This window comes from Equus asinus, chromosome 27, assembly GCF_041296235.1.
Source record: "Equus asinus isolate D_3611 breed Donkey chromosome 27, EquAss-T2T_v2, whole genome shotgun sequence".
NCBI classification, from domain to species: Eukaryota; Metazoa; Chordata; class Mammalia; order Perissodactyla; family Equidae; genus Equus; species Equus asinus.
Window position 1 is genome coordinate 36,420,503 of NC_091816.1, and position 23,500 is coordinate 36,444,002.

At 39.7% G+C, this 23,500-nt stretch overlaps 1 protein-coding gene across 2 annotated transcripts in view; it reads left to right on the forward strand.

The window, feature by feature from the left end:
- CSMD1 (CUB and Sushi multiple domains 1) overlaps positions 1 to 23,500 on the forward strand; it is a 1,835,848-nt gene that overhangs the window by 1,740,273 nt on the left and 72,075 nt on the right. For both annotated transcript variants that reach the window (XM_044760557.2, XM_070499942.1), the window contains one exon: positions 17,317 to 17,511. In XM_044760557.2, the coding sequence (XP_044616492.1) occupies positions 17,317 to 17,511 (195 nt within the window). The remainder of the gene's footprint in view (positions 1 to 17,316; positions 17,512 to 23,500) is intronic.

Here is a 23,500-nt window from a genome sequence, read left to right on the forward strand (position 1 = left end):
CCCAGTATAAGGAAGTTATGGTATGTTCAATTAAATGATTCTTAAACAGGAAAAAGTCAATTTGCATTTTAAAGCCTTTTTTGATACTGACCACTTGTTCAGTAACACAGGGAAATAAATATAACATTTATAATAAAATGGAAAATCAACCTTAAATTTTCTAAGGGTCCTCTCAAACTTTCAAGTATTTCTTTTCTCCCAGTGTTTATTAGACTATATAAAAGGGAGATATGGACATTTCATTAAAATTCCGTGGTATTCAAAGGCTTGAAAACCTGTTTAATTTTTATTTGGGGGAGAGTGTTTGCTTTACTTAATTTAAATTAAAGAAATTGGGCCGAGTAAGCATAAAACTCTACATTTTAGCCAGAAAATTTGGTTACTTTTAAATTCTGAAATGTGTATTTTCCCAAGACCAATTCCTCTGTATATTTTGTTGCTATGACACAATTTTATAAGTTTCTTTGCCAACTGCAATAATATTAGATCAGTACACTGAATCTCGAGAGATAAGAAACACTCCAGCTCTGATAAATAGTAAATGTAAATGGTAAATAAAATTAGTTCATCTCACCCTCAGGTTTACTAAAATGAAGGTTGTAATAAATAACAGTGTTTCAGTTTGCATGTTCCCTGAAATGGTACAAATCTCCAAGGCAGATATTTGAGGCTTATTTCTTTTTATTTTAATTATTTATTGAGACTGGATTTGGATCATTGAAGATATGATTCATGCTGATGACATAATAGAACAAGGGAGAGCTATTAGTATTAATGCCTTGGGTTTAAGAGTTTGACAAAACGCTGGGTAGATATGCATTATTTGCTTTGCATTTAGGAGAAAGCAAGACCATTAAGATTACCTTCCAACGAAAAACAAAGTCAACGTTGTAATCCCAATGTGTAGGTGCTTTTTTTCTTTTTCAATTAAAGCTGTAAGTCACTGTTAATAATTTATTAAGGACCTACTATGCACCAGGCACTGTGAGCACTTTACATGGTTAAATGCAATGTGTATACATTTTAGGAAAGTGAGAGCAAGTTGAAGTCATACCACATAGCTTTATATGACCTGTAAATAGCCCAATCACAAAAAAACTAACATTATATAAATAAATTATGTATCTACATATATGTATGTGTATGCATTCATCCATATGTAAGACACTTGTGCATATATTTGCATATATAATACATATTGACATGTGTGCATGCCTATATAAGTAAATTATATACATACATATTTTTGTATGTGTATGCATGTGCATGTTTGTATAGATAGTATATATTACATATAAAACATTTGGGGGTATAAATTTATCCCCTTAGTCCCTTAGAAAATGGTCTTAAAAGTGCTTATGTCATTGCCTTTATTAATTCTTCCTATTTTCAGAGTAGAGCACTTGTTATTCTTTCCATTTAGCATGCTGACAAAGATCATTTAATCACAAATCGCATTGCTAACCACTGTGTTATGAAACCACTGATACATCTGGTATTATCAAGTTTCCAGTACATGCTGGGCATTGTTGGAGCATTTTACATGCATTCCATCTTTGAGTCCTTCAACAAACCTAAGGGGCACTATTTTATCCACATTGTATAGATGGGAACCAGGGACCCAGAGAAGTGAATGACCCCGAGGTTGCATGGTCAGTCGGTGATGGAGTCAGGGCTGCTGTCCGCCTGATGTTGGCCCTCTGGTGCATGCCCCCTGCATTGTATATGTGTAGCTACTGCAAAGGCCCCGTTTGCGCCTACACTGTGTATTTGTAAGGGATTTCAGTTCAGAAGTTGGCAAAGCCAATGAACAAAGGCCCGGTCCCCACCTGATCTAGATGCACGATCATGATGTGTGAACTATATACACATTTTTAAAAATACACATTCAATCTCACAAAAAAAATAGGAAATTTCTACACGCACGACATAAAGCACATGTCTATCTCTGCCTTCCAAGGCTGTTTGAAAAGATAGTCTAGACCAAAAGGTCAGTTTAGTGCCTCAGCTGGCCCGATGCACAAGACACCGTCCTGCCCCAGCCCCGCCCACTGTGACCTGCCCCTGTGCCTGGTGCAGACCGGAGAACAGAGTTGGCAGGTGGATGCTGACTCGCTGTAGGACGAGAGAGTCCTGGGCTCTGACGTGTTAGGCAAGCCTCCACGCGGTTGTTAAATGTTCACTGAAAGCGCGACTGATTTCTCTCCTTGACACCAGGGGACATCACTGTGCAGGCGGGTCTGCAGTTCTGTGCAAGGCAAGGAGTCAGCGCCAGGCCATCGAAGCCTCATTCTGGTATCCATCCAATGGGGACAGACCTCAGCTGTGGTGTATCCTGTGGGGACACAGTGTTTTAAGGCTGTATGTTGCAATTGTACAAACTTTATGTTCCTCTCTAAAATGTCTTGGGGGATGCTGGTGCTGTTTTGGAGTTAAGACACTTAACCCAATACGCAACCATTTCAGGTCAGCTTCAGCCCTGAACAGTCAGGGTCAACCATGTTCCAGTCAGTATGAGTTTTCCATCTCTTATTTTGTTTCGTTTCCAAAGATGGAACATGGCTCAGTCCAGCTTTTTGTATTAGAGTTGTGAACTAAAGCTTCGCCTTGGCTCCCTGAGAAATATAAGAAAAGAAAGTTTCACGTAATTGCTTAAAGAATGGCAAATACATGTTTGTTTTACTTTCGGTCATTTATGACCTGCAGGTATTGGAATATACTCATTATTCTTGTTTCATCTCTAGGAAACATAAGCCGTTAAGGGCAGGTGTGTTTGTCTATCTGGTTCACGGCCTTATCTTCGTAACTCTTTGTAGAATGAATGAATATCAGGGCTCCTGTTAAGACAGATCTAAGGCAAGTATCCTCTTACACAAACAGTAAGTTGCTCCACTGTAACCAGAGTGACTCACGAACGTCAGGGGTCTTCCCCTTTCTAAGCGGGATAGGTGAGTCCTTTCCGTGCTGACCTAGGGCTGAGCGGTGCCAGGCCGGGCAGGTCGCTGTCCCTGATCTCTGATCGTCAGGCTGTAGCTGCTCCAAAAAGGCTTGTACTGCCGGGTCAGGCACAGCATGCGTTTGTTAAAATGCAGAACAATCGTGAAGAATTGAAGTTGGGCATGGTTATATCCGCGATTTTGATGAATCAATGTATTACATCCATGCAGGACTTTCATGGCATATTCTGTACATGTGTTGACTTCTAAACTAGTAACTATTGTATACTGTTACGTTGATGATTAAGTTTATTAAATATGCATACTAACATCTTCCTCTTTCATAGAACAATTCTAAACCTACTGTTATGCAAAGATAAGAAAATTAACACACATTTCTATCTCTATATGAGTCCTTGAAAGAAATGTCTCTGCACAAAGATGGGGTACAGTTTATTTTCTTTGAAATGTTAAAAACATGTATCATCCCAAAATAATATTGCCTCACATCTATCATTCATATTGCATTTTTTGAAGAAAAAAATAACCTGGTGCTGTGTATGATATTATGTATTAAATTATAAGAATTTAGGAAAATTTTGAATGTTGCCAGAAAGAGGTTTTCAAGTTTCGTATTTCACCTCAGCGCTTTCTCAGGCATGTTCATGATATGACACGTGGCCTTTATGTTTGGGGTCTTAGAAAAAGAAATTCATATAAATAGGATTTACTCGTTCAGTATTGATGTCATCATAATGCTAAAAATACAACCAGAAACATAGAATGTATTTTCAAGTCATGTGTGTTTACTGCATAGTACACAAATATTTTACTTTTAAAAACATTTGGTATTCATTTGAAAATTTGGTAAATTATTTTGTTAAACCCTATAAAATTTCCTTTTTTTTTTTAAGTCCAAAAGGGTTGAGTGTTAGTGATTTCATATAATTCCACCATTGTCAGGAGCTCTCTAATTTTAGATTCCAACTATTTTCATCTAGTTGGTTAGGAAACAAAAGCTTATCATTTCTTATACAGAGGCATTCATGATTATTGATTGATATCAGTAAAAACACTTTAAAACTCTAAACAAAGAAAAGAAAAGAAAAATAGTATGACTCTGGAACTTTTCTAGAGATGTCAACACATTTTAAACTGTTGTCAAATATTGAAAAATCTTTCTTTAAATTTTTCTCACATAAAAATGATACTCATAAGTATCTTACATTATTATTTTACTAAAACATTCAAATCTTCTACCGATTTATCATTAAATTATTTTAAATAAAGATATATAATTTTCTTATTCTGATATAAAAAGAATACGTATATATAGGTGTGCTTTTAAAGACAGCTGTCTACACCTTCATTTTTCTTTTCACTCAATAATAGTCAACATCGCTGTTAAAAACCAAAGGCTTCTAAAGGCCACGTGTGCTGAGGGCCTGAAAGTTAATGTTTTTGGTGAGAGAATTTGGCCGCATTACCATTTTGGGGGAGTGAGTAGATAGAAGATGAGGAAATAGCTAACATAAGATTTGAATGATCCCTCCTTATTTTGGTCTTTTCACATGCCCCACGTGGTGAGAAGCTTACTTCTCAGCGGGAGGTAGAAGGACGAGGGGCGGGCCGCCACAGGGAAAGAGACCCGTCTGCCAGGTGGTCTGAGCACGAAGACAACGTTAGCGGCTCCCCCCTGCCCTTCATTCTTCCTACAATGCACCCGACACCTACGCTCAGTGCACTCAGTGCAGGGCCAATGGTCCCCTCCAGGAGCCAGAGCTAGATGAGGGCCATTCCTTTCCAAAACGCCTTTGAAGAATCGTTTATTGTTAGCCTGAATGAAGACAAGGGACTGAGGCAACTGGTGGTGACTTTAGTTGGAAGAACGAAAAGTCCCTCAAAGTTGGAAAGGCAGGATCAATATGGGACATCTCTCTCATTCTCTCTTTACACACACACACATACACAGACACAGAGACACGCACACACAGACACATATCCACACACACGGACACAGACACATAGACACACACAAGCACATATTCACACACACAGAGACAGACACACATATGCACACACACAGACACACATGCACACACACACAGACATAGAAACACACACATATAGACATACACACAGAGACATAGACACACAGACAGACACATAGACACGTACACAGAGACATAGGCACACACGGACACATATCCACACACACAGACACAGACATACACAGACACATATACATATATATAAATGCACACAGACACAGACAGACACACACACAGACACAGACACATATGCATACATACAGATGCACACAGACACAGACACAGACAGATACTCTCACAGACACATGGACACACACAGAGACATACACACAGACATTTATCAACACACAGAGAGACATAGACACACACAGACACACATATACACATACACAGATATACACAAACTCAGAGACACATAGACACTCACAGAGATACACACACAGACATGTAGACACAGACACACACAGACACATATGCTTATACACAGATACACATAGACACCCTCACAGATACATAGACACACAGAGATACACACAGATTCACGTAGACACACACGGACATAGGTACACACACATACACACGTATTTATTTCCTGAAACATCTCAGGGTGCAGGGGATTGGTTCATATGTTTCTCTTGAGAGAGTGCTATGCTTCTGTTTTATGGATTGAAACAAATGGCAGCTCACAAATACAGACCTTCCTAATCCAAAATTTGTGGATTTTAGCATCATTATGCTTAGATTTCAGATTTAGTTACTAATATTTCTTCCAATATCGATATTATCCTGTATCAACACTATTGATATTGTCTTTAAAACAGGTATTCATTTAATACATGTCTGAACATCTAATTCTACTAGTTATCACCACGATATTTACATTGGAGCCTGACCAAGCTGGACTGACAATTGAAATGACACTGGATGCAGCTTCAAAGGTGTCTACGCTCCTGTCCTCCAGCATCTCAGCTGAACTCTCCATTGCGTTTTCCTCTCCCTCCTCGTCTCTTCCCTTTGTCTCACCACAATCCCAAGCAGATTTTGAGAGAGAGAGAAGACCTTCTGGAGAGACCTTATAATTTTATGTTAGTTTCTTAAATGCGCACACGGTCTATATCTATAAAGTGACAATATGGACATACACATATGCATCTATTGCCGCAGGAGGTGCCTCTTCCCAGGGGCTGCACTAAGGCTGTGTCCGAGCTCTGAGTCTCTTTTTGGATTTTCAGTGACACGTGCTTTTGAAACTTCCTTTCTTTTAAGATAAATACCGGCTATGGCTGTATTTATTAAAGCCAGACTCTTTTTTTTTAGAAGAGAAACACATTTTTTAGTTTGATTTTGGATTTGATTTTACTAATATAATTGATAATCAGCAAAGTGAATAGCAACACAAAACTAACTCTGTTTTTTAAGGCATTCCCCATAGTAAAATCCAGTCTGTGGAACTTCAGGCCAGTGGGTGTCTCATGCGCCTACAGGAAGGAAAACACACTTGAAGACCTCAGGTATCTAAATCTGTATTTGTAAAAGGTTCTAAAGCGCGGCTTAGGTCGGTTGGGACTTGAAATCTCAGGAAACAGGAAATGCCTCCCTGGGCTGGCCCGGTGGTGCAGTGGTTAAGTTCGCACATTCCGCTTCTCGGCAGCTTGGGGTTCGCCAGTTCGGATCCCGGGTGTGGACATGGCACCGCTTGGCACGCCATGCTGTGGCAGGTGTCCCACATATAAAGTAGAGGAAGATGGGCACGATGTTAGCTCAGGGCCAGGCTTCCTCAGCAAAAAGAGGAGGACTGGCAGTAGTTAGCTCAGGGCTCATCTTCCTTGGAAAATAAATAAATAAATAAATAGAAAACGCCTCCCTTAGTCCACGTGGTGGGAGGTTATTGTCATCACATACAGGGAAGGAAGGAAGGACAAGAAGTTGTTACAAGAGTTGAGATGTTCCAGGTCTTCACTCAGTGTTGAATCCAGAGATGTGCCTTCTCAGTGTCAGCTTCCAGCTGTGTGTCTCCCTCATAAGCTTCTACAGCAGCCAGCTACCAACTTTCTGGAAGCATCTATGGCTCGCCACTCTGCTCTCTTTTATCTTCTCTCTGTAGATCTCTCTTGACCTGCATCCAAGTATTACAGGTTGAGGATCTGGCTAAGACACTCTGTCGTGATCCATTCCTACCGATTATCATGCAAGGTTTACCTGGTCTCTGTGGCCACTGGCTTAGATGCCAGGTCCTTGTTTGTACGGTTTGTCTTCAAGATAAAGCCCATGAGTCCTTGGGCTGGGCACTGGCCATGCTCTCGTGGCACTAACTCTGCCACATACACAATAGTGTAAGATTTAGGGTCCTGCTCATCATAATCCACAAATTCCTCTTGAGCACGTTAGACTCTTATTTAAGACATTGCAAGGGGGAAATTCTGTCACTGTGGGAATTAGGAAAGAATACTTGAACAAATGCCTAAAAAAATACTTGAGCAAATCATTTTCTTTCGACAAAGAATCCTAAAGAATTTTTTAATTAGAGGAATTGACTAATATCTGGTTCAGTGTTAGTTATCGATTCATGCTAAAACCCTGGCCTTTGAAACTTTGGTCTATAGGTTGCATACCTATGGGACCTAATAAAAAATACAAATAGAAACAAAACAAATAGCTACAACAAAAAACTTTAAGGTACAGTTTAGAAGGAACTGAAAAGCAACTTTTTGAAAGAGAGCTATCGATGATGTAACGGCCATGGATTCCTTTGCAGTGAAGCCCAATAAATGAAATAATGCAACACTAAGATTTTTTACTTTAAATTTACACTTGGATTAGCAGTTCTATTTTTATCCTTTCCAGGAGTTGGTTTGGACTCATGTTGTATAATTATAAAATCTGCCACTTTATGTATTTTTTTTTAAAAAGCTTTAGTGTCAAACTTGGATGGTAGAATTGCAAAAAGTTCTGAACCATATTTGCTAGTTTCACTAAGTGGATGAAGTTAACTCAGTATTGGTCTTATTTTCGTGTAGAAATCTGTTTCCCTGGGTGATGTTTACCTTTAAGCTAAGCATAGAGTTGGAGCATTCATTATTTGACAAAGCTATGGTCAGTTCTTTAAATGTTCTAGGTCTGACTCTGCTAAAATATATTTATTAAGACTAACCATAGTGACGTAATGACAAGAAGCCTGGGGCAGAAAAAACATCTGATCTCATGAGGGTTTTGGAAACTTCACAAATGGGAAAGGCAATAATCACAAGAATGAGTAGATATCTGGCAATTCCAGGACCCTGAGAATATGAGAGTGTTAGGAGGTCTAGATTCCATGAGGAATCTTTGGGGAGAAGCAGGTAGGAGCTTTAAAGACTTCAGACCCTTTTTGTGTGATGCCTCAGAAAAGCTGTCCCTCAGGTGAGCTCATAAATTATGTCCTAGAGGTTGACGTCAAGACTCAGTTAATTCACCCTTTATTAACCCACTGACTCTTATCCTAAATAACACATACGCTAATCATTTAGTGAAGCCCTGAGGTTAAAACGAAAATCCAAAAACAATTTTTGTCCTTAAGAATCCCATGGTCTCAGTCTATCTTTGTGGAGGTATTTCTCTGTAGAGCAATGTAGAAGTCGGATGGTATGAAATGCATGCAAATCATCTCGGTACCCACCTTTTCCCCAAAGATTTTCTATTCATTATGTACCTATGCCAAAGCAGCCTTGTTCTTCAGCTTCTAATGTGCCAGAACTACCAGTAGCTTCTCCCTCCTCTCTCCAGTGTGTACAGATTATCAGTGGCGGGCTGAAAGCTCTGCTTCAGTTGTAAGAGAACGACTTTGAGGCTGGTTAAATCATTTGACTCCAGTGGCGTCAGACCACAATTTTACAAATCTAATTAAATGTCCTTGACCTAAACCTGGTAATAAGAAGCACTTAGTCTGCCCTGAGTGTGATGGGGGAATATCTGTGTTAAAAAGAAAAGCCAGTTGCGTCCCTGTATCTCAGGGCTGATTAGAATATCACGGAAGATTTATGATAAGAATCTGTAATTTATGAGAGGGAAGGCTAAAGGCCTGTATTTATGGTGGCAATACTGTCATTGTCTGAGTACTGTGAACAAAACCCCTGTTGGTCTTCCTGGTTTGCCACTGGCTGAGTGAGTCTGTAATAAATCAGAATCAGTCATGGTGAAATAAAAAGCCAATATTTCTCAAGTAAAATGTAAAATATTTTGTGTTGTCACTGAAGCGTTCACAAGATAGAGAAAATGTCTTTTGTGAATAGAAACTTTATTGTCCATGATTTCAACTGATCTGACTTGAAAAGTATCATTTAGGGATTTTTACTACAAAACCTAGTCAAGGCTTAATGCTGTAACCACGTCAAATCCTCGGAACAGTCAACAGCATACATTCTCTTGAATGTGTCAAAATAGAAGAAAATGATTCCATGAGAGTTGTTTTCTTTAAGGTGATAGAAGAGAATCTATATTTCCTTAAATAAAAAGGAAGGAATTTGGGGCCAGCCTGGTGGTGCAGCAGTTAAGTTTGCACACACTCCTCCGGTGGCCCGGGGTTCATCGGTGCAGACCTACGCCCTGCTCATCAAGCCTTGCTGTAGCAGGTGTCCCACATGTAAAACAGAGGAAGATGGGCATTGATGTTAGCTCAGGGCCAATCTTCCTCAGCAAAAAGAGGACGGTTAGTGGCAGATATTAGCTCAGTGCTAATCTTCCTCAAAAAAAAAAAAAAAAAGGGAAAGGAAAGGATAAAAGGTAAACTTACAGATTGGGCACTTTCTATCAAGCCAGCTAACCCTACCTGGTTTTGAAAACATTTAATTTCACTCAACGTGACCTGGTGATTTATTCACTTATAATACAATTTTCTGGCATTGCTCTTGGTGGTGGAGGAGATGACAAGTCAGAGAAACACAATGTGGGACACAGATGGGGATTCTAGCCTGGTTTAGGGGACCTGAGCTTACTTGCTTATCAATGAAAATGCAAGTAATAGTGATAACATCCATCTTTCCTGTCTCAGTGTTGTTGTGAGGATCAGCTTAGCGTAAAGTTATACATATGCTTGTTCATGCCACGTGAAAAGGATCTTTTTTTTTGACAACACTAAGGGCAAGTCTGTAGAAGGAGCAGTAGTAGCCATCGGTGGTGGCCAGCTGTGACTTCAGGTAATGGGGGAGGGCTGGCAGGTACACGGAAAACCCCAGCGAATTCCAGTCTAAGATATTTTGGTTAGGAAGAATGAAGTGTTTCCTTTAAAAATGTCAGCATGGTGGCGCTCAGGATGCTTTATGTTGTCTTCTGACTGTAATTCAACTTTGTAAGTCTTAGGGGACATGCACCTGTTCATTCCAGCTGGCTTCTGAATGGCAGGACCAGCCCCCGGCAGAAACAAGAGCCAGCCAGAAAACTGTTCCCCAGTCCTGCACTGCGCTCTCCCCGGTGCCCTCAGCTCATCCTCAGCTTTCCTCCTTCCAGGATGTTCTGCTCATATTTTTGTTCCAGTTCTTAGCTTCAGCAGCACATAGTGTATCATGCCACATAGTTCTCAGTTTTACCTTATTCCCTTAATCTAATTTCGCGAAATGAAAATGTCCCCATGGAGTAAAGTACTCAGTTCTGCATGCATCATCTATTGCAGCTTCCTGAACTGGCATATATTTACGTCCCTCCCATATTCTGTATTTTGTTCTCTTTTCTTTTTTTCCCCCTTCAGAGTATTGATGTTGTGGGAAGAAATAAACAATAAAGAGTATAACAGAAGCACTCTAGTTTTTCAAAATAATCTCTTGTTAAACTATCATGCATGAATTTATGTAATCTTTTATATTTACATGTGTTGTATTTGCATAATAAACACTGATACTTACATACATAAATTATATATGCATATATGTGTGTATATACATTCATATTTGCACCACAAAGCAACATAGTCTTTCACTGGCAACTTAATTTAACTGTTTCAAGTTTTTTCTGAAAAAAAGTTTGTTCTCTCAACTTTCACTTTTTTCCAGCCTATTTTTTATTAAAATTTATTTCTCATTTTAAAAATTTATTTATTATTTCTTAACAAAATGCTCTCTTGTGGTCATCAGGCCAATACTCCTTAGTCCTTTAGTCGTTTGATTGCTTTTTCTCTGGCCATTGCTAATGTGTAGGAAACCGAGAAACTACAGGAAAGGGTAAAAACAGGAAGCCAAAGGCACCTGCAATCTCATCAGCCAGAGACAACCACATCAGCCCTCTTTACGTGCATCCCAGCTTGTTTTCCTTTCGCCACTTTCCTTGAGGTCTGAAGCTCAGGTTTCAGGGAATCCTCAGACCCTGCTCTCCTTTGCATGGTGCCGCTCTGTGTGCCCTGCTTTCTCAGGATTATAAGCATACACGGCAGAAATTACAGTCCTGTAGACCCAGAGAGGACTCTCCCCCAAAGCATTCTTTCAGAGAAAGCTCTTCACCGTTTTGTGGTTCTCGATCCAGTCAAGAAAGGTTTGATATAATATCTGCCTTAAGAATGAGTATGTGTCATCTGGGAAGAAGGAATGGTATTTCAGCCCGAGGGAACAGCATGTGCGCAGCAGGAAAGCCCTCTGTAATGGACCTGGTTGACAAGATTTGTTGGGAGACTTCCAGTAGGGACGTGTTGGCAGGTGAGAGAGGCTGGATCCTAAAGAGCCTTGCTTACAGTGATGTCGAACCAAGGAAGCTCAGCCCTAAGGGGTGCAAGTTATTTCAAGGAGAAAGGAAAATCGGAAAGGGCAGTTGTCAGGAGATCCGTTTCCAGATCCTAAATGTCATATTTACTTTTCCTCAATGTCACGTTGTTTGGGTAGGTTCTCCAGCACAGGGTGTTTCTCTTCTCAATCCTCCTCAAACTTCTTTACAAAAGACGGGCCTAGTTCTCACACATTATGCATGTTCTTATGGCCCCTGATAGCTCGTTTCATGATACAGGCACTGGAGTTAAACAGTGTGGTACTGGCGCAAGGAGAGACAGACAGACCAATGGCAGAGACATCAGAGTCCAGGAAGATTTTCAGTTGGTTTTTTGACAAAGGTGACTCTGAAGCACAATGAGGAAAAAGACGGTTTTTCAATAAATGGCTCAACTGGATGTCCATATGGCAAAATGAATCTTGACCCCTACACCACAGCATGTGCAAAGTCAGAGCAAGATGATTATAGACCGAATGTGAAAGGTGAAACATAAAGATTCTCTGAAAACCCAGCTTCACAAACTCTACCACCCCACCTGCATGAGCTCGGGTTAGGGGAAGACATCATAAGGACCCCAAAATCCTTATAACAGAGGAAAAAATAGATATACTGGACTACGTTAGATTTCAGCACTTCTATTCCTCAAAATACGTCTTTAAGATCCCGACAAAGGCAAACCTCAAAAGGGTGAACATATTTGAAAGACACATATCAAACACAGGTTGTTTAAAAAAGTCCATCCAGTAAGAAAAGTGCAGAAGCCCTAACAGATACCAATGCACCCTCACACCAGAAGTTATAAATTTATAAAATAAAAGAGACAGGATACTAGAGTTGACAAGAATGTTAAGCAACTGGAACTCAAATACATTGCTGGTGGAAGTGGTATGTTGATGTGTTCTTTTTGAACAAATGAAGTAGCATGTGCTAAAGCTGACAGTATCTTATAAGCCAGCAATTCCACTCCGAGAAATATCCCCACAGACGTGCATCAGGATATCCATCTAAGGACGTGCTCAAAGCTTCACTCTTTGTAAAAGCCAAGAAACAGAGACAACCCACATGGCTATCAACAAGAAATGGATACACTGATTGTTATGTGTTTATACAGTGGATAATATATAGAAATCGAAATAAACACTCTAGCTACGTGTGTCAACATGGGTTATTTCAAAACCATAATATTGAAGTCAGAAATAAAACAGTGCATACTGTATGGTTCTACTTACGTGAAGTGCAAAAACAGGTCATGCCAATCTATGGTGTTAGAAGATAGGTCTATGTCATTAGAAGTTGGTTTACATTCTGTCTGTCCTTGAACGAAGCGAGTCAGGTGGGGAGGTGGGTAGAAATAGTGAGTGACTGAGAGGACATGAGGTAGGTTTCTGGGGTGCTGGTAATGTTCCAGTTCTTGATGTGGGTGCTGGTAACATGGGGGCGTGTTTATTACATAAAAATGTATTTTAATGGTATAATATCAATTTGTGCACTTTCTGTCATATGTTTCAATACAAATTTACCTGAATATCTAAAGAAAAACCAACAGCACCAAAAACAGAAAACAAACAAAGAAAAAAATGAAACAAAACCAAACCTCCAGGTCACCAAACAAAGGAGAAAAATCCAAAACATTGGTTCAGGGACAGAGAAAGCCAGTGACTTTCCTTATGCAAGTCTGATGGATACTAACTCTTTGTTTTAAGGTGTTGCTGTCAAACAATTTTTGATAATGGTGATATTTGGTGTATAACCAAGTATGAGTGTGAAGAACTGAGAGATATCACTGTAACCAAACTGCTTATTTATGTTAAACTTTCTTAACACAAATGAAATATCTCTAACAAAACAGCTATAAAAATAAAAAATAGCAATAAAATTGATAGCAAACCTTGTCTCTTTCTAACAATCAGTAGCTCAGAAACAATAAAAAAGGTTTATCTCTATCATTAATTGGTGTCTTACCAATAAACTGGTACTTTTTTTTTTTTTTTGGTAAGGAAGATTTGCTCTGAGCTAATGTCTGTTGCCAATCTTCCTCTTTTTTTTGCTTGAGGAGGATTAGCCCTGAGCTAACATCTGTGCCAATCTTCCTCTATTTTGTATGTGGGTCACCACAGCGTGGTTTGACAAGTGGTATAGGTCTGCCCCGAGGATCTGAACCCGTGAACCGTGGCTGCTGAAGCAGAGTGCACTGAACTTAACCACTATACCACAGGGCCAGCCCCTGAACTGCTACTTTCTCTGTTTAAAATAGATTACTAAAAATTGTTACATTGTTAATTTAGTCAATTATATATTAATAATAACATAATCAAATTTTGCTACTGATAATACAGCAGGATAACTCATACAGGGCTTTCAAACATAAAAGTATCTTAGGATATGTTTCTGGGGGGACTGTAGAATGGAAGTGGTAGTTCAAGGAGAACAAAGCTTGAAAGAAATTTTGGGGGTAGTCATGTTTTTTTAATGAATATTCAAAAATATCAAGTTACTGTGGTATTATTCCCTTGAATCTGAGAGAAGAGGGTTTTTTTAGATTTTTTTTTTCCTTTTTCTCCCCAAAGACCCCTGGTACATAGTTGTGAATTTTTTTAGTTGTGGGTCCTTCTAATTGTGGCATGTGGGACGCTGCCTCAACGTGGCTTGATGAGTGGTGCCATGTGGGCACCCAGAACCCAAAGCTGGAAACCCTGGGCCACCTAGCCTAAGCGGGGAGCAGGAACTTAACCACTCGGCCACAGGGCGGCCCCAAAAGTGATATTTTTCAAGGTCATAAATATTTACCATGTTAAACGTTGTACACTGTCAATTATTTAAACTTAGAAGGAAACCTTTTAGATTTGTAATGAAGTACAAGGAGATAAATACTTGTTACAATTCCTTTAAGGGTGTGCAAATGGCGTTTCTCACCAAAATTCAGCGTTTGACTTGTAGATGATGGAGTGAGGCGTTGGCAGTGAGGACTGGAGAAGAGAAACGGAGTGCAACATGTCAGGGTGATGGTTTTTGGGGACTGTTTGCATTGTTTTCATATGACTGCGGACGCGGATGGAGGCAACACTTACCAGAGGGGACTTTCTTCACCATGGCTCCGAGGCTGCCGTCTTCTCACACCGTCATGGTTTACATTACTCGAGATTTCTCCACCCAAATAGTGTCATAGTTGTTCATACTCACATGGTGTAGGACACTCCCTCCCTCAGAGCATTTTTGAAAATATTAAATAAAATCTCATCTGCAGGAGTTTCTGGGCACCTCCGCCCTCTCTCTCTTCCTTTCTGTTTACTAAAGGACGGGATGGACTTCGTGTCACGTTTACTCCAGTTCTCACTTTTCCTTTTTATGCTCAGTTTGCACCATGCGCTTTCATTGCTCAGTTTCTTTGTGTTTTCGCTGCCACAACATTTTCTTGGCACGTAATTTTTCAAAGCACGCACACAGCAGTGTGCACACTCGTACGCTCACGCACACATTTATAAATCCATGCCATCAGCATCTGCTTTAAGTCTGACACTAAGCTAAAGAAAAACTGAAAAGACATAGTGTTTACAATAAAACACCTTAGAGCCTAACAAGGAGAGAGAGATGTAGGCAAACAAACCAGAATCAGATAATTACAAAGCAAATGCTATTTTTACGAAGAAAAAGGTAATCATGCAGAATTTGGAAATCGCCACTGTAGATGATAGTAGCTGAAAGAAAACGTCTGACTCCGTCATGTAGGCCAACATTGAATCCTCCTGGCAGACATGTTGTTAGTGCTGTCGAGTGGATTTGACTCCTAGGACCCGGTGTCCAGCAGAGCTGATCCCTGCCCGGTCTTTTTGCCCCATCCTCTCCCCTTCCAGCACCATATCAATCAATGCTCCACTGTTATTCACACGGTTTTTATGGCAGTCTTTTTGGAAGTGGGTGGCCAGGTCCTTTTTCCTAATCTGTCTTAGTCTGGAAGCTCTGCTGAAACCTGTCCACCACGGGTGACCCAGCTGGTATTTGAAATCCTGGTGGCGTAGATTTCAGTATCACAACAACGTGGAGCCACCACAGTGTGACAACTGACAGACGGGAGATGTGGTTCCCTGATCCCGTAATGAGCCCAGGCCTCGGGATGGGAGCCCTGAATCTTAACCACTAGACCACCAGGGCAGAAATAGAGTTTGTAAAAGACAGTTCAGGTAATTAAAAACAATCAAGTTAATTCTAGAAGCACACTTTTTGGTGAAATGAAATGAATTTTATTTGATGTATGCAGTGGGATTGAAATTGAGTTATGGATTTATAAGGTTAAAGGCTAATGCCTTTTCAGAACAAGCCATTGTGCCTGGCATTCTGAAGATGTTCTGCTTGGAGAAAAATTTTATTTCTGGCATTAGGTAAAACACTTGAATCTCCATATAAATTTTGGATTAATTGTTTTATCTAAAAAATACTTAAGAGAAATAGAAATAAGGATTACTTTTAAATTAGCAAATCCTTTTCACATTTTAAACCTCACTGATATTATTATCATAATAATACCACAAAGGCCTGTTTTTCAGCTTATTTGCACATGGCACTGGTAAATTACTGAGAGAAGATTAAATGAGATTTTTGTAACACTTTGAGTATGTCTGATTCAATTATAATGAATTTGTATAGAATTTAAAAGTAAAATGTATTTATTAATATCATTCTGAAAAAACTATGATTTCTCTAGCTACTACTTCCAGGCTCAATAAATTAATCAATCGGGTCGATTTTGTGAGTGGTTGACTGTGGTCCTGTTTCTCATGTAGCTTCCTATTTAGAGAAGTGGAGTTCTGGTTCCTGACTTTGTAAAGTTCATTTTAAATAGTATTGTACTTTTAAGAAAATATATATGCTCACATACACCCAATTTGGCATGTATTTTCAGCATGTTTATAAATCCTGTGAAGTCGGCTCCAGTAATATTGTACAAGTACTACTGTTACTCCTGTTGTTACTGTCACTGCAATTGTTGCTACTGCTCTTTATTAAGTAGCTACTGTCATCATAGGCCTTCTCCTAAGAGCAGGAATAAATGTCTCCTTAAGGCTTGTTAAACATGTTTCTTCACACTATTAACGCAGTGTACAAAGGAATTTTTTGTGCTGATAAATCCAGTTATATATGGAGAATATTATATAGCTGTGTTGCATAGGGAGGAAGGGAATCAGGGCATCTAATTTTATGAAAATTTGTGTTTAAGCTGGTTTTCGATTGCTCAATTACTATTCCCCATTTCTCAGAGGATAGTGAGACAAATTTTATGTAAGATTTTTCTCTGCATGTGTTCATTTACCTGGTGAAGATTTTCAGCTCCAAATGAATCGTGCAACTTTGTTGAAGTGACTCAGCCCCTTACATCACAATCTCACTGCCAGATTTCTGAGGCCCTTGCAATGAGGCTGTCGAATGCATTTTATGTGCATGGTCATTCCCTCACAGATGTGAGGGCAGTAGAGAAAACCTGAGGTAACAGGTGACGGCATCTATTTTGCACAGCAAGATCAGTTTCACAGCGAAGGCCCTTACCGTTAAAAGCAGGTATGGTCTGATCCCTCCAGAAGAAAATGATGATATGGAGTGTGTTTGTTTTCTAGCGGTAACTTGCCCTGGCATCGAGGCTCAGCTCTCGGAACATGTCACCTGGAGACGAGTGTCAGGATCACTGAATGAGTACGGAGCTCAAGTCGTGCTGAGCTGCAATCCCGGTTATTACCTGGAGGGGCGCAGGCTCGTGCAGTGCCAAGCTAATGGGACGTGGAGTGTAGGAGACGAGAGGCCAAGATGTAGAGGTGAGTACTAGGCGAGCTTCCCAGACTACTCGGCCATTCTAAATTGCTGACATCAGTAGCGTCCACTTTTTCAGGAACTATAATCTGTCGATCCCGTAGATTAACAATATAACCAGACAGCATTTCTTTTCGTTTTAATGATGAACATGTACTTTCACATGACATACTTAAAATTTATGACTGCTGGATGAAATGTCAAATGCTAGCTTTTCCTTGATAATGATCATATTTTATAAACTTTGAAATGTTAGAATATTCTCATATTTTAAATCAGCTCAAAAACAAATCCAGATCTATGTTTAAAAACATAACTCTTATTCTATGCACTGACTATTCAAACCTTCTAATTAGGATTTGGGGAAATAGTATTTATGCTGAGGATATTGTGTTCTCAAATAATAGCTGTCTTGAAAAGGAAGATGATTATTCTCGTAGGTACAAGATAAGCAGTTAAGCCTTTGAGTGGGTTTCATAATAAATATGAATAAATAGAAAAATAAAACAATATTAGTATTGTTCAGAGCACTCTTTGGTTCAGACATATTTAATATACAATCTTTAGTTGATTGTTCACAGGGAATTATCATGCACAGAACCAAGGCATTAAACCAGTGTCAAATTTATAAAATACACAGCTTAGTGAGAATAAACCAGAATAAAAATGGGAAAAGGACAAAAGAATTAACGCTTTGCTGTCTTTGATAATCACTCTAATTCAACTTTTAATAAAACAAATGTTAATTGAACACGTGCTAAAGATCTTCATCAGGAACACAGTGATAAATTAAGAAGGATCAGTGACCCCCCAGAAGCTCACAGTCACCCTAGTCAAAGTAGACGGCACTCCCGTGTCCTGGACAGCTCTGCCTGACGCCTGTCGTCCGGGATAATTACTAATGGTTCCCTTGTCGTTCTCAAAAGTGTCCTGGTTTGGATGATTAATTATCTAGTCACTGAATTCCCCTGTGTTAGACGTCTGAATTAGTGAACTCCCTCCTTCCCACATCCATGCAAGTCATCCTCGCATGTGCCCACTTTGAAGCTCAGGTCTGTGGTTTGGAGACTCAGTCGTTAAGGTCAGCAAGGAGAGTGGAGGAGACAGAATTAGGAGCATTTACCTTTTACCTGTTTGAGAGTCTTCCAGCTAACATCTTTTTTGTCAGTTTCAGACCAGAATCAGGATCTTAAAATCAAGCACACGGTAGCTTCTGGGAGCAGGGAATTCACACAGGACTTTTGAGGATGTATCAGTCTCAATATAGCTTTTACTAGTCTCTCAATTGTCCAGGGATGCTAAGAGGAGGAGGATGCTAGATGGGTATTTGCTGTACCACAAAGACTTAGAATGCCATTCCAGAAGAATTGACACTTACAGGGGAAGTCTACTATTTAAAAGAATGTTCACAAAGCCAGGCTTTCCTGATTCTTGAGCCAAGCTCATTAGCAGCAAGTTCCCACCATCCTTTGGGGGAAGAAGAGTCAGGGTTGTGCTGTATATTAATAGCATTTCTGCCTCCCTTCTTCTGAAAGTTTAGAAAATCTGTTTTCCTGATTCCTTAATATACTTTGATCTGGTGGTTCTCATACTGAGTTTGGTCCAAGGACAACAATCACAAATCCATGTATCTGCAGACATCTCCAGCCACCTTGGGACACAGATGTGTTTTGTAAATCGTCAGCATCTCTGACTCACATTGCTGGGCACGGGTTGTTCCATCTCTGTTTGTTATTTGCCTGTTTTGAATGTCCTCATGGACATGTGGCCTTCTCCAGAGTCAGTGAGTTCCAGTGAAATCGTTGTTTGCTTTTTGGTTTCGTGTTTTTACTAACGTTTTTAGTTCAGATAGTCAGGATTTGGCTAGGGGTGTCCCCTTCACCTGGCCTCTTCATCTTGTCCTTCTGACATCTTTGAAATCATTCTGTTTTCTCATAAAGACGGGATGTTTTATGCTCATTCTGAATTTTCCTTACCCAAACATGGCATCAGTTACTCTCCAACAGGCTCTGGTACGTTTAGGTAGAGAGTGGTGTTAAAGACCAAGGTCTGTGCCCAAGGGTCACATTGTGGGTTCACACGATCAGTGGGGAAGGGAAAGTCAACACTGAGCTTATCATTACTTTTGTGACCAAATTGAAATTTTTCTTTGTTTTCTTTCCCTCGAAGACTTGTTATTAATATTTTCAATTAATTTCTATCTCCACTGAATTTTGTTTAAATTTTGCACTAATAAAAGAGTTTATCAAAGATTTTTGTCTCTCTTTAGAAACAGTTTTTTAGTTGAGGTATAATTGACATGCAACATTATATTCGTTTCAGGTGTGCAATATGATGATTAGATATTTGTATATATTGTGAGACGATCACCACAGTAAGTCTGGTTAACATCCATCACCTCACATAGCTACAGATTTTTTTTCTTGTGATGAGGACTTTCAAGGTTAACTCTCTCAGCTAATTTCAAATGTGCAATACAGTCTTTATTAACCGTAGTCGTCATGCTGTACCTTACATCCCAGGACTTATTTATTTTATAACTGGAAGCTCGTACCTTTCGACCCCCTTCACCCATTTCACCCACCTCCCACCCCAGCCCCTGGCCACCACCAATCTGTTCTCGGTACCCATGAGCTTTTTGTGTTGTTAGATTCCACATGTAAGTGAGATCATACAGTCCTTGTCTTTCTCTGTCTGACTTATTTCATTAGCATAGTGCCCTCAGGTCCATCCATGTTGTTGCATTAAATATTGCAGCTAAGCTGTGTACAATAACGCAGATTTGTTACCTCGCAGTTCCCGGGGCAGACGTCTGAGCTGGCTCTTCTACTCGGGGTCTCACCGTGTTGAAGTCAAGGTGTTGGCGGGGCTGTGTCCTCATCTGAGGCCCAGCGAGGGAGAGATGGGCCTCCACCCACTGTTTGTCAGTGGAGTTCGTGGGGCTGTAGTTTATGGCGGAGGCCCTCACATTGTTGCTGGTTGTGGACCCGAATGAGCTCAACTCCGGAGGCCACACTTAGCTCTTTGCCGTCACTCCCACCTCCCCAGGCCCTCTTAACATTTAGATCTCTCTGACTTTCAGGAAGGACTCAGCCCCTTTGAGGGCTCACTTAACCGGTTCAATCCCACCCAGATATAATCCCATTTTTGATGAACTCAAAGCCAACTGATTCGTAACCTAACTGCAGCTCTGCCTGCACCAAGGGGAGAGGATTTTACACCAGGGCTGGGAATCCTGAGGGACATCTTAGAATTCTGCCTACCGCTGGACTCCAAAGACCTTCTTAAAATTTTTACGATATTATTAATTAAAACCAAGAATTATTCTGGTTATTTATATGAATCCATTTAAATTATAACTAAGAAAAATGTTAATGTGTATCCATTTATTTAAAAGAACAATAAGGGTGCCAGCCCAGTGGCATAGCAGTTAAGTTGGTGCACGCTGCTTCAGTGGCCCGGGGTTTACCTGTTGGGATCCAGGGCGTGGACCTATATACCACTTGTGAAACCATGCTGTGGCAGGCGTCCCACAGATAAAATAGGGGAAGATGGAGACAGCTGTTAGCTCAGGGCCAATCTTCCTCAAAAAAGAAAAAAGAAGAAAGAAAATAACAATAAGATAATTGTCTTACCATAAATAACATATTTTTATAAACAGCAATGATTCATTTCCAAACAAAACAAAAATTAGTAAGAATGGTGTCATTGTTTAAAAATTTTATAAATCTCTATACTGTTTAGCTTAGTAGATGACAGCTGGTTTCTCATATCAGCTTCTGCAGTAACTGTCACAATATGTTGTTTTGGTTTGGTTAAAGATAAAGAAAATTAGACAGTGGTGTAGTTGGAAAAAAGAGAAGCTTGAGGACCCCTGAGAGATACTTGGGACTCCAAGGAGTTTTTCGGTCACATGTTGAGAATAGCTGTTTCAGAAGAATACCTCAAAACCCTAAGTTCTGGGGTACGTAAGATACACTTTCACACAGGTAATAAACGCAATGGAAGGAAGACCACAAATAAAGGCAAGCATTCAAATGTTTGTCTAAAACTTCCCTTTAACATTTATTTTCATGGGTGCAAGTGTTATCATTTATGTATTTCTCACAACCAGCTTTAGTTCAATGTTAAATATTATCACTTTTATTTATTTAAGACAAATATTTACTACTTCCGTGTGATAATTCTCTACTTTTTCAAAAGTCAATTAATAATATCAGAAAAAACACAGCCAATTTAATGTTGAAAATTACTAAAAGATCTTTAAAACTTTACCCTTCAAAAGTAAAGTGAAAAAAATTTAGTCTTAATATGTGTACAATATTTTCTGGGTTCTACGGGAAAAATACATTTATATTGGCTTATTTTTGCTATAACTCATTTTCATTTCATTTTATATTTAAAACACTTTTGATTACACTTATCTTCCATGTTCGCTACCTTTCCAACACACACACAGAAGCACACAACATGAAACCTGGTGATAGTATCCTTTACTATTAAAATAAGTGCGTGATAAGCCCCAGGAAATTCAAATGCTATTTAATTTCTCAATTAAAATGACACATTTTTGTAAGCCCAATTTACCACTCTGTGGTGGCTTTTTCACAGGAGAAACACCGAGTCACTTACTACATTTTCTTGAAATGGGACCAATGGAATCTTCAAGTGTGTCATGATCCACATCATTGGCACAGCTAAGAGGCTATAATTTTATTTATTTTTATTGTTGTTTGCCTATGGATTCCACAGGATTCCCTGGAACGTAACTGTTTTGGTTGTTTACCTGCTTGTGGGCTGGAAATGTTAGAATCTCTGGTTCTGCTTGTCCAGTTAGCGGCAGATGAAGAGATGACCTTGACTGCCTTCTGAGCACATCCTTACAACGATGAAAGCAGCTGGGATAGTCCGCACTTTTTGAAGGGCCTGTGTTATTCTCACTCCAGGCTATTTTAACAGGTCCTCAGGCAGAGCCCAGCTATCCCCGCGGGAAGCAGATCAGAGACCTTTGCCCCACGTTTAAACTATTAGCTCTGAAGCACCCTCTTTGAGCAGACAGAATTGACCACCAATGGTTGTCCCTCAAGAGATAAGAATGCAAGATTAAAATCCCATATCCAGGGGTGTGCTTACACCTCCCTAGCATGAGGACTGCCAGTAAGTGGGCGGCTATTGCTTTTGTCTTGTTACTATTCTTTATTGTTTGACCTATTGCTTTAAAAAGTATGAAAAATGTTTACCACAGAAATCCATGAGTCAAAAAGAAATCATCTTGGCATTTAAAATTTTATGCACACTCACAGACAGAGAGAACTGCATTGGAATTTTGTTATAGTATAGATACTCAAAGAACATTGCCTGAATTCTGTGCTGTTCCTCTTTCCTAACTGCTAATTTAAGTTTTCTCTTAAGTTAGACCTGGATCAAACCATGAAGTAAGCAGGTTGGTCTTTGATGACCTTCTCTTTGTGCCTGGAGGTGCGCCTGGATTGACCATTAAACCTATGGGAGTGTTTGTCCATCAGCCTGTGTATTTCATCTATATCATAGGAGGCCATGGAACAGGAGTTGCATTCCCTGTTGGAATGGACACTGGTCATCACTCAGAATGCCCTAAAGTTGAATTTTCTTGATAACATACTCACAAGTAAATGTCCAGCCTGCATTAAATAACTCCAGTGAACTCGTTACCTCAGGGACAGCTGATTGCACGTTTGAACATTTTCACATTGAGCGAGGTCTTCTTTTTGACTCATATACGGGTATCTTGGCTCCACCCCTCTGGACCTGCTGAAATGATTCCTGACTCTGATCTACACAACACACCTGTACATACTTAAAGACAACTATCATGTGTCCTTTGAATCTCCTCTTTATGATAATCAGCCCTGCCCCATTCACGTGCATGTCAGCTCATGTTTACTATTCATGTCCATCTACTTGTTTATTAGGCTTTTTCCACCCAGAACATACTTGGAAGTACCTACTCTGACT